The 14,698-nt window shown below is 51.1% G+C and overlaps 2 protein-coding genes across 5 annotated transcripts; one reads left to right on the top strand and one right to left on the bottom strand.

Annotated features, from left to right (window-relative positions):
- Positions 1 to 1,394: 1,394 nt before the first annotated feature.
- Positions 1,395 to 6,851, bottom strand: Tmem205 (transmembrane protein 205). Its single transcript, XM_059267484.1, is given in 5 exon segments — positions 1,395 to 1,735; positions 5,310 to 5,473; positions 5,568 to 5,676; positions 6,615 to 6,671; positions 6,674 to 6,851. Coding segments are annotated over 5 exon segments (741 nt in total). The 5' UTR covers positions 6,779 to 6,851; the 3' UTR covers positions 1,395 to 1,429.
- Ccdc159 (coiled-coil domain containing 159) lies at positions 6,810 to 14,441 on the top strand. Of its 4 annotated transcripts, none has more exons than XM_059267480.1 (13): positions 6,810 to 6,988; positions 8,644 to 8,750; positions 8,860 to 9,086; positions 9,847 to 9,880; positions 10,295 to 10,383; positions 10,466 to 10,547; positions 11,500 to 11,695; positions 12,251 to 12,318; positions 12,397 to 12,473; positions 12,808 to 12,929; positions 13,151 to 13,233; positions 14,109 to 14,207; positions 14,375 to 14,441. In XM_059267480.1, the coding sequence occupies exons 1-13, from the start codon at positions 6,978 to 6,980 to the stop codon at positions 14,377 to 14,379; spliced, it is 1,200 nt and encodes a 399-aa protein (XP_059123463.1). In that variant the 5' UTR covers positions 6,810 to 6,977; the 3' UTR covers positions 14,380 to 14,441. The 4 variants fall into 4 exon arrangements, with proteins under 4 accessions (XP_059123463.1, XP_059123464.1, XP_059123465.1 ...); XM_059267481.1 differs by having other exon boundaries at positions 6,811 to 6,995; XM_059267483.1 differs by lacking the exon at positions 6,810 to 6,988 and adding an exon at positions 7,025 to 7,202.
- Positions 14,442 to 14,698: the final 257 nt, after the last annotated feature.

The raw sequence follows: 14,698 nt of genomic DNA on the forward strand, positions 1-14,698 counted from the left end.
TAGTCCAGGCTTGCCTGGAATTCATTCTGTAGCCAAGAATAAATAAATAAACTGATGCTCCTGCCTCCACCTCTCAGTTCTGGGACTGCAGGTGTGCAAAACCATGCCTAGTTTAGGTGGTGCTGAGAATGAGCCTGAGCCTTCTTGTATACTAAGGAAGCACACTCCACCCCACCCCATTTTCTTTTCAATGCTGGGGATAAAGACCACATGGCCCTAAAGGGTGCTGGGTTACTCTGTTCAATGCTCTTAAGGGCTCCTGGAGTTAAAACATGTTTTAAAAATATGGAAATTAGGGCTGGAGAGATGGCTCTGAGGTTAAGAACACTGATTGCTCTTCCAGAGGTCCTGAGTTCAATTCCCAGCAACCACATGGTGTCTCACAAATATCCATAATGAGATCTGGTGCCCTCTCTTGGCCTGAAGGCATACATGCAGACAGAACACTGTATGCATAATAAATAAACCTTAAAAAAAATAAGGAAATTAAGGATCAAAGGAAGACAGATATTTGTCTGAGGCCAAATAATATTATATATTCAAAATAAAGAGAGGCCATCAAAATGGATGAGTGGGCAAAGGTACTTGCCATTAGGCCTGATGACCCGAGGATTCCAGGGATCTACAGGATGGGTTTGACCCAGGGACCCAGAGAACCTGTCTCAAAACAAAAATATAGACTGATGTAGTGGCTCACACCTGTAATCTTAGCACGTAAGAGGCTGAGGCAGAAGGATTGTCATGAGTTTCAGGCCAACCTGGGCCACAGAGTTCCCTGGACACCCTGCCTTAAAACACACACACACACACACACACACACACACACACACACACACACAAAGAGCAACTTGAACTTCTCTGCTTACCCAGACACCTAAAGGGAACAGCTGTCTCTAAAGCTCCAATATATATGGACTGAGCTGGTGTGTGTTATCTAGGAAGAACCGAGTTATTCTCAGAAATAAGCAGGCCCCAGAGTCTCCGGGATACCACTCATCTAGGTTCCCATCTCAGGGTGGATGCTACGGACTAGGAAAGCTGAGCAAGCTCCACCCTGTCCTGCAAATACATGTCACTTCTGCTCACATCTCATCAGCCTAAACAAGTCACAGTGCCACTTCCAGTGTCAGCAGGATATGGAATACGATTGTGCCATCCTACAGTAGCACATAGTAAGGGCAACGGTCAGCACCATGCCAGGCATACAGCAGTCACTCAATAAATGCTCATCATTAGAGGAGATATATGCCAGAGCTGCGGTGATAGCTCACGCTCCAAAGCATCATGCTACAGGAATGGGGAAACATGAAACTGAGTGCTATCCCAGTGCATGTGCACACACACACACACACACACAAACACACTCGTCACCTGGAAAAATAACCGCAGCCATCTCCAAAGAAGCATTTATTGGCACACAGGGCCTGTGCTAGAGGCTCTGGAGCCCCAGAGCAAGGCCAGCAAGGCAGAGCCCGTTGCTCAGCAGGCAGCCCAGGTTGCAGAGGGAAGACAAGCCATGGTAGTGGAAGAACTTCCGGCGAAGAGCGTTGTACTTGGGGTCCTTCTCCCGCAGCTGGCGGTAGGGGTCGGGGCCCTGGTGGCTGCCTGGCACCTCTGCCCCCAGGCCTCGATCTTTCTCCACAGTCTGCAGGGCCCACATGGCGGCCGTGGTGCGGGCCTCCAGCCAGCGTGCGTTGATGGTGGCCAGTGTGAGGCTCAGGAGCAGTAGAGCGAGCTGAGGACAGCGATGGGGAGGCAAGGTGAGGGGGGCTGAGAGGATGGAGGGGCCCAAGAGAGCATGTCAACATCCTCACAGCCCAGAGAGTGCCCTGCACCCAGACTGCGGACCCTGAAAGTAGCAGTCCTTAGGAAAGAATCTATGGCTTTTTCTCTTGCCCAGAGACACCTTGAACACCAAAACCTCCTCTTCAAAACAAGACATGTTTTTTGCAGTACTGAGACTAGATCTTTGGGTCTCAGTCACATGTAAGTCCCACCCCTGAGCTACATCCCTCCCTTCACTTCTTTTGTGCCTATGTGGTATATGTACTTGTTAATGCACATGTGCTTGCAGAGGCGTGTGTGTGTGTGTGTGTGTGTGTGTGTGTGTGTGTGTGTGTGTGTGTGTAATAACATGCCTTTGTGTGTGTACGTGCAGACTGGAGTACAACACGAGGGAGTCATTTCTCTTCTTCCTCCATGTAGACCCTCAGGGATCCAACTCAGGTTGTCATCAGGCTTGGCAAGCAAGGGCCTCTGCTTGCTAAACCGCCCACCTTGGTTTCTGAGATGTGTCTCTCCTTGATCCTGGAACTCCCTCATTCAGCTGGACTGACTGGTGGGCCAGTGAGCTTCAGGGGTCTGCCTGTCTCCACCCTTGACTCCACCCCCTCCCCATGTTGGGTAACTCCTCTGTGTTTGCTGTTTGAATGGATGCTGAGGATTCAAACTCAAGTCCTCAGGTTTGTGCACAAGCACTTTTCTGCCCAAGTCATCCCCCAGCCTCCACTCTTTTCACTTTGAGGCAAGGTCTCACTAAGTTGCCTGGGCTGGAGTGGAACTCACTATGTAGCCAAGGCTAGCCTTGAACTTGCAATCCTCCTGGCTAAGCCTCCCAAAGAGCTGGGATGACAGGATGCCCATCTGCTCTCCCCAAAAGGAAGACATAACACTCATCATTCCCTCATTCTCTCTGCTTACAGCCTAAAACAGGGCCCATCTCAGACCCCAGAACTGACACTGAATGACAGGAACTCAATCAATCACCTGGGAAATACCAGTTACCCAGAACCCTCTCTGAGCCCTAAGAGACTATTCTTCTGTGGGGAGCGGGTTGAGACAGGATCTCTGTAGCTCAGGCTGGTCTCAGGCTCCCTGTGTGGCTGACACTGGCCTTGATCTCCTGATCCTCCCACCTCTGCCCCCAAGACCTGGGATTACAGGTGTCACCACATGTCAGCCTTGGCTTTTTTTTTTTTTTTTTTTTTGGTTTTTCGAGACAGGGTTTCTCTGTGTAGCTTTGTGCCTTTCCTGGAACTCACTTGGTAGCCCAGGCTGGCCTTGAACTCACAGAGATCCGCCTGGCTCTGCCTCCGAGTGCTGGGATTAAAGGCGTGAGCCACCACCGCCCGGCAGCCTTGGCTTTTTAATTTAATTTTTTATTTCAGTTATTTTGGTGTTTTGAGACAAGGTTTCACTGTTTAGCCCTGGCTGTCCTGGAACTGGATCTGTAGACCAGGCTGGCCTCAAACTCACAGGTATCTGCCTCCCTTTTCCTCCTGGGTGCTGGTATAAAAAGCATGTGCCACCACGACCTGACCTAATTTTAATTAATTGTTTTTTTGAGACAGGGTCTCTCTGTGTAGTTCTGGCTGTCCTTGAACTCCTGCCTCTGCCTCCAGAATGCCGAGAGTAAAGGTTCACACCACTACACCTGGCTTGCTTGCTGTGTCTGAAACCGAGTCTTACTACGTAGCCCAGGCTGGCCTGGAACATCTTCCTACATCCTGGGATGGTGTGTGTGTGTGTGTGTGTGTGTGTGTGTGTGTGTGTGTGTGTGGCGTGTGCACCACCACACCAGGCTGAGAGGTGACACACCCATCAAGTCTCACCTGCCCACATCTGAAACTTCAAGAGCAGAGGGAGGGAAGGGTGAGGAAACCTGAGCTGTAAGAATTGTTCCTTACGCTGTGGCTGAGGGAAAGTGTACATGGGAGTGGGGAAACCTAAATTCCCAGTCCGGCTAGTTTTCACACAATGAACTGAGGTCAGAACCTCGGCTCAGCTGAGTCACTGCAGTTTGGCAGGAGGCCCAGCTATTGGGCACAGAGGAAATAAGAGCCAAAGGGGAAGATAAGGCTGGACATAAAGGGCTGCCTGGGGTAGCCATGCAGGATGTGTGCACTGTTCAAGGACACCCAGTGACCAGCTCTGTCTTTACCAGGAATAAGAGGCATTTCTTTTCCCCTTTCAAAACAATGTCACTTGAGCTGGTTGTGGTGGCGCACACCAGAAGGATATCCTGAAAAGTGGAAGCAGGAGAATCCACAAGTTGGAGGCCAGCCTGGGCTACGCCTCTGAGGATGTAGAGAGCTGGCTCAGCAGTTAAGAGAGCACACTGCTCTTGCAGAGGACAGAGTCTGGTTGCCAGCACCCACTCTGAGCAGCTCACAGCTGCCTATAACTATAGTTCTAGGGGGATTTGTCACCGCTAGCCTCTGAGGGTACTCACACATATATGCACATACCTACACACAGACAATAAACACATAAATGAAAATAATCAAAGCTGGGTGCACACCTCTGATCCCAGCACTGGAGAGGCAGAGACCAGCCTGGTCTACAGAGTGAGTTCCAGGACAGCCAGGGCTACAGAGATTAAACCCTGTCTCAAAATACCAAAAAGAAAATAATAAAAATAAATCTTTAAAATTTTTTCTTCACCGGAGGGTTGGTGATGTGGCTGAGTTGGTAGGGTTCCTGTCTGGCATACACAAAGCCTTGGGTTCAATTCCCAACACTTCATAAAATGATGGGTGGGAGAACATGCCTGCGATTTCAGGAGGCAGGAGGACCAGAAGTTCAAACTCATCTTCCACATACTGAGTTCAAGACCCTGTCTCGGAATAATAACACCACCACTACCCATGTAGGTCAAGAAGATGTACCTGTAGAGTGCATGCCTAGCTACTGCAGGCTCTGGGTTTTATCCCCAGCACTATGAAAAGAACATCAAATGAGGAGCTGGGAAGATGTGGTCAGTAAGGCATTCGCAATGCAAGCACGAGGACCTGAGTCCAGTCCCCCAGCACCCTGGTACAGAGGCTGGCATGGCGGCTCATGCCTGAAATCTCAGTGCTGAGGAGACAGAGGTAGAAGGATCCCTGGAGATTGCCAGTCAGCTTGTCTGACCAAATCAGTGAGCCTCGGGTTCAATGAGAGACCCTGTCTCAAAAAAAATAAATAAGCTAAGTGGGTTGGGGCACGCCTTTAATCCCAGCTCTTGGGAGGCAGGTAGGCTGATCTCTGTGAGTTGGAGGCCAGCCTGGGCTACCAAGTGAGTTCCAGGACAGCCAGGGCTACACAGTGAAACCCTGTCTCAAAAGAACAAAAATAAGGTAGAGAGTTGGAGAGGAAGATACAACATCAAACCCTGGTCTCTACACGTGACTGTGCACATGAATGTGTACACACACACACACACACACACACACACACACACACGTTAAAATAAAATAAAGTCTCTATAAATGCTCCCTGGAGTCTTGGGGACAAATCTGCAGAGAATGGTGGCCCTCAAACCCTCATACCTGACTGGCCTCCCAGAGTGAGAGGTGGATCCAGGCTCGCTGCGGAGCCAAGATGCAGAGGTTGATGAGGGCACAGCCCAAGGAGATGTGAAAGTAGACGGGGAAGAGCTTGCTCTGCACTAGCCCGAAGGTATGCCGAGGAAGACTCCGGAAAAGCAGGAAGCCTGGGAGGTGGAGGGCCACAAACGCCTATTAGGACACTTCCAGGTTCCCCTCCCATTCAGTCCCCACCCTAAATAACAGGTTGGAGGTCCCTACCTGAGGCAAAGGTCACCCACATCTGCATGCCCCAGGCACCAGACAAGACCAGCAAGTGGACCACCTTAATCAGGCTTCCTGGATCCTCACCTTCCCCCATCCTGTGGCCCTGGGAAGGAGGCACCAGTGATTCAGCTTAACCTTCAACCTTTGCCCCCTAGCTTTGAGACCTGGCAGAGAATGCTTAGGGCCAGCCCTACACGGGTGCAGAGATGAGGGAAAAGTCTGGAAACGGCAGTGGGAAGACCCAAAGCAGTCCCTGGACAGCCTCTTTCCCAACCAGTCCATCTGAGCTCAGGCTCGGGGCTGGAATTGTGGCTTTGAGCTCAGAGACTTGGTTAGTGTTGGCCTCACAGTCCCTTCCCAACACGTGCAAAGTAATAGCAATAAGTAATAATAATAATAAATAAAACAATCTCAGTCCAGTGTGGAAGCTCACACTTGGGAGAATGACACAGGGGGATTGCCACTCCTCCATTCCAAAAAGCATTTAAAAACAGAGACTGGCCTGGTGACTCACCCTTGTAATCCCAACATTGGATGATGCAGGAAAATCACTGAAAATCACAGCCTAAGATATAGTGAGACTGTCTTAAAACAAACAAATAATAAAAAGTTCAGGCTCCAGCCGGGGAAGTGGCTCCAGCTCAGTATAAGGCAAGCACTGGCTCTTTTCTGTCATTCCAGCAGTGAGGAGGTACAGACAGGAGCATCAGGAGCTGGACACCAATCTGAGATACATGAGGCCTTGTCTCAAAAACAAACAAACAAAATTCTAGAACAAAAGATCTCAGGCTTTCTCTAGACCCCAATATCAACTGCACCTTATAGAACCCCAAAAGCCAGAGTCCCAGCAGCTCAAGTTCGCATCCCTAGGTCTTCAGGGATCACCCTGGCTCTGCAGAAAACCAAAAGCCCTCATCCAGAAACCCGAGATAATATAGAAACATCCCAAAGCACCCCCAGGGCCCCCATATGATCCCACCGTGGAGCACCCGAGGTCAGGCGTGCACGAACCCGGGCAGCTCCTAGGAAGCTCCGGCTCGCCTGAGACCTCCCGGGTTTTCTTCCGCACCGCAGGCCTCGCCCCACCTCCCAGCCAGCCAGAAGCCAATAAGATCACATATCTGACAACTCTGGGCCCGCCCACTTAGCGATTGCCCAATCAGCTCGCGGGAATCATCCTGCCGTCCCGCCTCTCCGAACTTCATCCAGTCACACCGAAGATACTCAGGCGCCCGTGAGCTCCGCGCCTGACCCGGACTGAGCGGGCGGGGCTTAAGTGCAGACCACGCCCTTCTCTGTGACTCCACCTTCGGCCTTCGGGCGTTTTCCAGCGAAGGTGTCCCCAAGGGATCAAAACTTCAGCGTCACAGCTGGGACTGGCTTCGTGGTCCCTGATGGGAGAGCATGAACAGGTGGTATGTGGTAGGTGGGGATGGCAAAGGGGATTGGGGGACTGGCGGGGTGCAAGGGCGGGGCCAGTATCAGTGGTCACGCCCCTTCGCTCGAAGAAGTCTCTGGATTTATTGAGGTGGGAGAGGCAGACATGGTTGGGCATCTACCCGCGGTGGAGCTCTGAAATGCCTCCTTCCTTTCCCCCTCTAACTCTTCTAGGGCATCTGTGGTCCTCAGGTGATATTCTAGAACAAATTCTCGTTTACCAAGCAGTGGACTAAATCTGTGTTATCAGGACAGCCCAGTAAAGTGGATATGATTTTTTTTCCAGACAGGTTCTCATTGTGTAGCCCTGGCTGGCTTGGAACTAGCTTTGTAGACCAGGCTGGCCTGGAACTCGGGGATCCCCCTGAGAGTTGAGATTAAAAGGGTGAACCACCACGTCCGGCCCTTTGTGTGGTTATGTTGTTGTTGCTGTTTCAGATTTTTACATTTTGTTTTTTGTGTGTTAGTGTTTTGCTTGCATGTATTTCTGTGCACTACTTTTCGTGCCTAGTTCCTACGGAGGGTAGAAGAGAGCATCAAATCCTCTGGGACTAGAGTTACAGAAGGTTGTGAGTCACCATGTGGGTGCTGGGAATTGAACCTGGGTCCTGGAAGAGCAGCTGTGCTCTTAACTGCTGAACCAATTCTCAAGCTTTTTTTTTTTTTTTTTTTTTTTTTTTTTTTTTTTTTTGACAGGGTCTCTCTAGGTAGCTCTGACAGGCCTGGAACTCACTATGTAGATCACACTGGCCTCGAACTCACACAGATCTGCCTGCCTCTGCTTCCTGAGTGCTGGGATTAAAAGTGTGTGACTACTTTCTTTCTTTTAAATTAATTAATTTTTTTCCAACCAGATCACAGTTTCCCCTCCCTCCCTCCTCTCTTCCAATCCCTCATGCCCCCCCCAACTCCCCTACTTTCTTTTTCTTTTTTTTGCTTTTATTTATTTTTTATCCTGGCATGATTGGACTCCAGACAACCTGGGAATTGAACCCAGTTCCACTGGAACACCAGTCAGTGCTCTTAACCACTGAGCCATCTCTCTTCTTTGGTTTCTTTCATAATATAAAACTTTGTTTCTTATTCTTAGGTGTGCATGATGTGTGTGTGTGAGTGTTCACATGTCATGGCATACATGTAGAGGTCAGGGGTCAAGCTTACGGCATTGGTTCTGTCCTTCCACTATTCAGTTGGTTACTGGGGATCCAGTTTTGCAGGCAAGCACTTTACTCGTGGGTTCTCTGACCAGCCCTTCAAGGGCTGTCTTAATGTCTTTGTGTGGGATGTCTGGGTTCTCGTACCCCAGCCCCACCTCTGTGATTGACCTTTCATCTGACTTGCACTTCTGTCAACACTGAGACATTTCTGGGCTGAAACACCTCTGAGACTCTACAGGGGTTAGGAGGCCGGGGGTTGAGGCTCAGTTGGTAGAGCACTTGCCTAACATGCTGGGTTCCATCCCCAGCACTGTATAAACTGAATGTAGTGACACACACCTGTCATCCTAGAGCTAGGGGAGGCCAGCCTGGGCTACACAAGACTCTGTCTCAAAAGACAGCAGTAAATTACTAAAAATGAAAGGATTAGCAGTCAGAGACTGGTCTCAGAGTCCCTCCCACCCCCGTCTCTGCAGCGACCCTCTTTTGGCTGGCCTGCCCCGGGACCCTGACTACTGTGTGTCTCATCTCCGCTCACCTCCTTCACTCTCCACCACATCTTGGCCTGCCAACCAGAAGAGGGGCAAGTACTGGAGTTCCTGGAGGGCCTGGTAGACAGCTAGAGGGCCGGGAGGGGCTGACAACTGCAAGCTTGCTATCACTTGTTCCTGAAGGAAACCCCTTTCCCCCAGGGTCCTCCTCAGACAGGGCTTTGGACTGTATGACTCGCTGGTCCAGGACCTTGGAGCCTGAGATCGTCAACGCTGCTTCAGAACAAACACCGAGGATTGTGGATTGGGAGCCGGAGTGGGACTCAGCACCTCAGCCTCGTGAGGCTACTTCCTATTCCAACTTAGACCTGCACAAGGAACATTGTCATGACCAGGAGCTCGTGAAGAGGAACCACAGCCCAACCAAGGTCACACACTCCCCAAACCCTCCTCCACCTAGGAATGTACTTGCAGTGTACCACTGTGGGGCCTAGGAAGGGACTGCAGAGCAGGGGTTTCAGCACCTAGAACAGCACCTCTAGAGGGAAGAAGGAAGGAATAGAAGAAAACCCGTTTGTGTGTCTTTGCTTGTTTCCAGAGTGTCTCTTGTAGGCCAAGCTGGCCCGGAACTTGCTCTGTAGCCAAAGCTGGATTTGAACTCCTGTTTCTTCTGCATCCATCTCCCGAATGCTAGGATTATAGGAAGGAGACATTATGTCTGACTTTCATATTTTGAAGGGGTGTGTGTCTGTGCTTGGTGTTTGTTTTTGTATCTATATGGTTTCTGATTGTGTGTGTGTGTGTGTGACTCATACTTGTGTCTAAAATTGTGTGCCTGTAGCTGATTGTGTTCAACAACAGTTTGTGGTGGTGTGTCACGCGCTGATGGTGTCCGCTATGGACACTGCTGTGAGCGATGTCTTGTACTCCTCAGGAGAAAGGTCAAGCCAGGGACAATCCAGGGGCCCATAAACATGTGAGATGAGACACACAAGTGCACTTCTGAGCATGTGCAGATGATGAACTTGGGGGTAGGGGCACTAGATGAATGCCCCTGGACACAGTTTTGCCTGAATTCTTGGTTAGGGATAACCAGAACTCAAGAGAACCACTCTGATCCTTCCCTCCAAACTGCATCAAGGTAAGCAGTCTGGGAATACATCACCATTCTCCTCTTCTCTTTCCCAGAAGTCCCCGGAGCCTGGTTCTTCTAAAATAAAAGGTGAATGCCCTCTCCTAGTGAGATTGGAGGGAGGCATTTGGGTTTCTAGCCCCACTTAATTTTTCCTTTACTTTGATTTATTTACTTCCTGTATTTGAGGATGTGTGTGCCAGTACGTGTGTGCCATGGCACACATTTGAAGGTCAGAGGACAACTTACCAGAGTTGGTTCTCTCCTACCCTGTGGGTCCCTGGGTTCAAACTCAGGTCATCTGTCTGAGTGGCAAGTCCCTTTACCCACAGAGCCATCTTGCAGGCCCCCTACATCCACTTCTCCAGTATCAAGGCCCATGTTCATTAAATGCTTCAAGGGGGCCCCCTGCTCTCTACATGCCCCTGTCTCTCCTCTGATCTACCCACCCATCTCTGCCCTGATCTTATCTCAGCCATGGCTCCCCCTTGCCTCTGCCCACAGTTAAAAACGCCATGCTAATCCCTGATGCTCAGAAGCTCTTACGATGTGAACTAGAGTCTCTCAGGACCCAGTTGCAGGCTCAGACCAAGGTGAGCCCCCTCCCCCTCCTCTGTACCCTGTTCTCATCATCGTCCCTACTCTAGAGCGTCACCTGTGCCCCCACGCCCTCAGGCTTTTGAGTTCCTGAACCACTCTGTGACCATGCTGGAGAAGGAGAGCTGCCTACAACAGATCAAAATCCAGCAGCTTGAAGGTAAGGACTAGACGGAGACCAAGGTCTGAATAAGTTGGAAGTGAGTAAAAGTTCGTTCCAGGTCAAGGTCAGAACACGGTCAGGGAAAGCTGGAGTCAAGGCTGGTCCCCAAGCCCACATCCGGTTCCCACCGTTTTGGGCTGGGCTGGGCCTCAGTTGGTAGAGCACTTGCCTAGCATGCATGAAGTCCTGGGTTCCACCTCCAGCATGGAATAAAACTGGACCTGGTAGTGCATGCCTTTAATCCCAGCACACGGAGGCAGAGCCAGGCGGATCTCTGTGAGTTCAAGGCCAGCCTGCTCTACAGAGCGAGATCCAGGACAGGCACCAAAACTACACAGAGAGACCCTGTCTCGAAAAACCAAAAAAAATAAAAATAAAAAAGCACTGGCTGCTTTTGCAGAAGACCCAGGTTGTGTTCCCAGCATCCACATGGTGGCTCACAATCCTCTGTAACATCGGTTCCAGGGGATAGGACACACTCTTCTGGCCTCCATGGGAACCAGGTAAAACACCTATGAAACATAAACCACATAAAATAGAAATAAGTAATCTTAAAAAATACAGGGCTGGGGAGATGGCTGTTACTAAAATGCTTGTCATGCAGGCATGAGGACCTGAGTTCATCTCCAGAAAGCAGGCTGAAAAAAAGCTGGGCTTTGTGGTGTACACTTATAATCCCAGTTCTGCAGAGGTGGAGCTAGGAGGAGCCCTGGGGCTCCCTGGCCAGCAGATCTACCCCAATCTTCGAGCTCCAGGTTCAGTGAGAGACCCTGTCTCAAAAGATAAGGTGGAGAAGAATTGAGAACACCCAGTATGACCTTGGACCTCCCTTCGCCCACACACATCCACGTGTCTGCCTGTGCACACACCTGTGCAAACACGTGAACATATGGGTACATGTACACCCACACACAAAAATAAAATCAAGAGTATCCCACCCTCTCTACAGAAGTGTTGAGCCCCACAAGCCGCCAAGGAGAGAAGGAAGGCCATAAGTGGGGCACGGAACAGAGTCGGCAGGAGCTGTATGGGGCCCTGGCCCAAGGTCTTCAGGGCTTGCAGAAGACTCTGAGGGACGGTGAAGAGATGCAACGGTCCCGTACCACTCGCTGCCTGCAGCTGTTGGCCCAGGAGATCCGGGACAGGTGGGTGTGCAGGAGGGCAGTGTGGAGGTTGTAAGAAAGCGGGCCGCCATTGAGAGAACTTAATGGAGCAGGGAGTGGAAGGCTTGGGGGACTCGACAGAGGGCCAGGAAAGGTCGCTGAGAGGACCTAGGTGGCTAGGGAGGGTGTTGAGGAGTCTAACGGAGCTGGAAGGTGCTGGCGGTGGGTTGGGGAAGGAGGCAGGGCCTCAGAAAGACTGAGGGAGGCGGAGAGGCTGGAGAGTGGAAATCAGGAGGAGAGAACAGGCCTGGGGAGATCCAGATAGGAAGGAGAAAGTAGATTGGGAGGTGAGGGCTCAGGCCCCGGGGCGGTGAAAGAAGCCGGGGCTGTGGGCGGGGTCTAGGGCTGGGTGGGTGGAGCCTCGCGCTGCGGAACAGTCTGAGGCTGTGGTGTGGGTGGAGCCTGATGCCCGGGAAGGAGCTAGGGCGGTGGGAGGAGCCTGTGGCTGGAAGTGGGCTGGGCAGATGGGGACGTGGGAGGCCTTGGAGGCCTGGGGAATGGGCTGGGATGTGGGTCTAGGCTCATCTCTCCCCTCAGCAAGAAGTTCTTGTGGGAGGAACTGGAGCTGGTGCGGGAAGAAGTGACTTTCATCTATCAGAAGCTCCGTGAGTGCCTGGAAGCTGTGGCCTGGAACGGGTGGGGCTCCTCGGCTTCCTCTGTCCACTGAGCGCTCTCCCCAACAGAGGCCCAGGAGGATGAGATCTCAGAGAACCTCTTGAATATCCAGAAGATGCAGAAAACACAGATGAAGTGCCGGAAGGTGAGCGGAGAAAATGAGGACGGGGGGTAAGGTGGGAGCTCATGCTTCCACCATTGGACTGAGTCTCAGAGGCAGAAACCAAATCCCAGCTCTACCATTTAATGGTATGTTATTATGGGCAAATCATTTTGTCTTTCTGGGCCTCCGTTTGCCTCTCCATATAATGGGCGTAATGGCCGCGATCCCTCCCCGATCAGGAAGTTGTGTTCATTGAGGGTTCCATGCTCTCAATACAGCCGGGAATAAAGCTGCCACCTCACGATTACCTCTCTCTATGGTCATCACTACTTGTGTGTCTGATTGCTTATCCCCACAACCCCCTCCCGAACCTCAGGTTCTGACCAAGATGAAGCAGCAGGCATATGAACCATCTTCATGGCCAGAGGCTGAGGAGGGGCCTGTGGAAAGCAGTGGCTGCTGGAAGGATGATTTACAGAAGGAGCTGAGTGACATATGGTGAGGCCAGCCTCCAGCCTGACCTCTGACCCCTAGCCCTCCTCTAACCTGCACCCCCCCCCCCCACACACACACACCGCATCTGGAGCACAAATGGTTCTAGTCCTTCCTACTTATCCTAGGCATCAACCTCTCCACAGCTTCCCTTGCCCTAGCTTTGATTCTGGGGTACCTTGGATACCCCAGTGTCTCTTGGGGCCCGTCTCTCTGTCCCCGCACAGGTCTGCTGTCCACAGTCTGCAGAGCTCCATCGATTGTCTTGCCTTGTCCGTGGGCACCAAGCCCAGAGCCTCCAGTCTCAGGGGTGAGGGGCTGAGTGTAATGGGGATGTCGGGGGGGGGGGGGGGGAGGTCATTCCCAGCGTCACGTATATGAGGCCACCTTCAGGGGTCTTCTGAGGGTCACATCAGATGGGGTCCTGTTCTAAGGCTACATTGGGTGGCTGAGAGACTGGTTGAGATTTTGAAGGCCTATGATCCCAGAAATTGGGGGGGGGGGTGGTAAGTGAAAGAGAACCTCAAGTTCAAGGCCAGCCTGGGCTACATAGACCCTGGATGCTTCATGCAGAAGCTGATTGGGGTCATATTTAGGATCTGTGAGATTTTTAGAGTCTTGGTTTTTTGAGATATGGTCTTACATAGCTCAGACTAACTTAATTAAACTCACTATGTAGCCAAGGATGAACTCCTGATCTTCCTGCTTCCAGCTCCCCAGGGGTTACAGATATATGCCACCATTTCTGGCTCTATGGGATTTTTTTAGATGTACTTTATTTTATTGTATGTGTGGGGGCGTTTTGCATATATTTGTGTACCACTTGTGTACCTGGTGACCTCAGAGGCCAGAAGAAGGTGTCAAATCCTCTGGAACTGTAGTTACAGAGGGTTATGAGCCACCATGTGGGTGCTGGGAATTGAACCTGTGTCCTCTGAAAGAGCAGCTAATAGTACTTTTTACCACCAAGCTGCCTCTCTGGTGCCCCTTATGGGATCTTTTAAAGGGAACATTTAAAGGGTCATTGATATAATTTAGTATTACTTTAAGTCACACAAGGAATATGGGTATCTAGATCATGGATCAGTGTGGTTTCATTTCGAGGGATGCAGAGTCCATATTCTGAAGTTGTTAGAGTGTCATGTTCAGGGTCTGAAGGGCCAGAATGGAATGTCTCTCCCACAGGCTCCAAGGAACACCGGTGCCTGAGTTCTCAGTACCCCTCCTGGGACTCCGATTCTGACTGGGAAAGACCTTTCAGCAAGAGTGGATCTTATCCTCCTGGTACAGACCCTCCTCAGCCTCTTACCATCCCTTACCATCTGGCCCCCTTGTGATTCCCACAGTTTAGATCTTGAGACTTGCACTCTGTCTAGGCATCTGGTCCTTGGCTGGGAACCCTGAGTTCTGGTGGTTAAAGCTAGACCATGACCTACCTTCTCTCCCCACAGCTTGAGCAGCTGGGACTGCTTGCCCTGAAGACCCCTCCAAAGAGAAAATAAACTAGCTGAGACCTTCCTCCACCCTGGACTTTTTCATCTGCTGGTTCAAGAGTCTGAGTCCCTCCCCATGCCACCCCCAGCCAACTCCTTGGTGTCTCAGAGGATGCAGAGACCAGGACACTTTTAAGGATGTGTGGGTCTAGTTAGGACAGTGAGAAAATAGGGTGTATCAGTTGGGCATATAATCCAGCACCTGGGAGGTAGATGGAAATAGGCATATCAGTTCAAAGTTAACACGGAAAGTATGAGACCAGCCTGGGCTAGAGGAGACCG

Source organism: Peromyscus eremicus, chromosome 7, assembly GCF_949786415.1.
Source record: "Peromyscus eremicus chromosome 7, PerEre_H2_v1, whole genome shotgun sequence".
Classification (NCBI taxonomy): Eukaryota; Metazoa; Chordata; class Mammalia; order Rodentia; family Cricetidae; genus Peromyscus; species Peromyscus eremicus.

Coding starts and splice junctions, on each gene's coding strand:
- Ccdc159 (XM_059267480.1), top strand. Junction 8,751..8,859: donor GCCTGCCAACCAGAAGAGGG/GCAAGTACTGGA, acceptor CCTTTCCCCCAG/GGTCCTCCTCAGACAGGGCT. Junction 12,319..12,396: donor TTTCATCTATCAGAAGCTCC/GTGAGTGCCTGG, acceptor TCTCCCCAACAG/AGGCCCAGGAGGATGAGATC.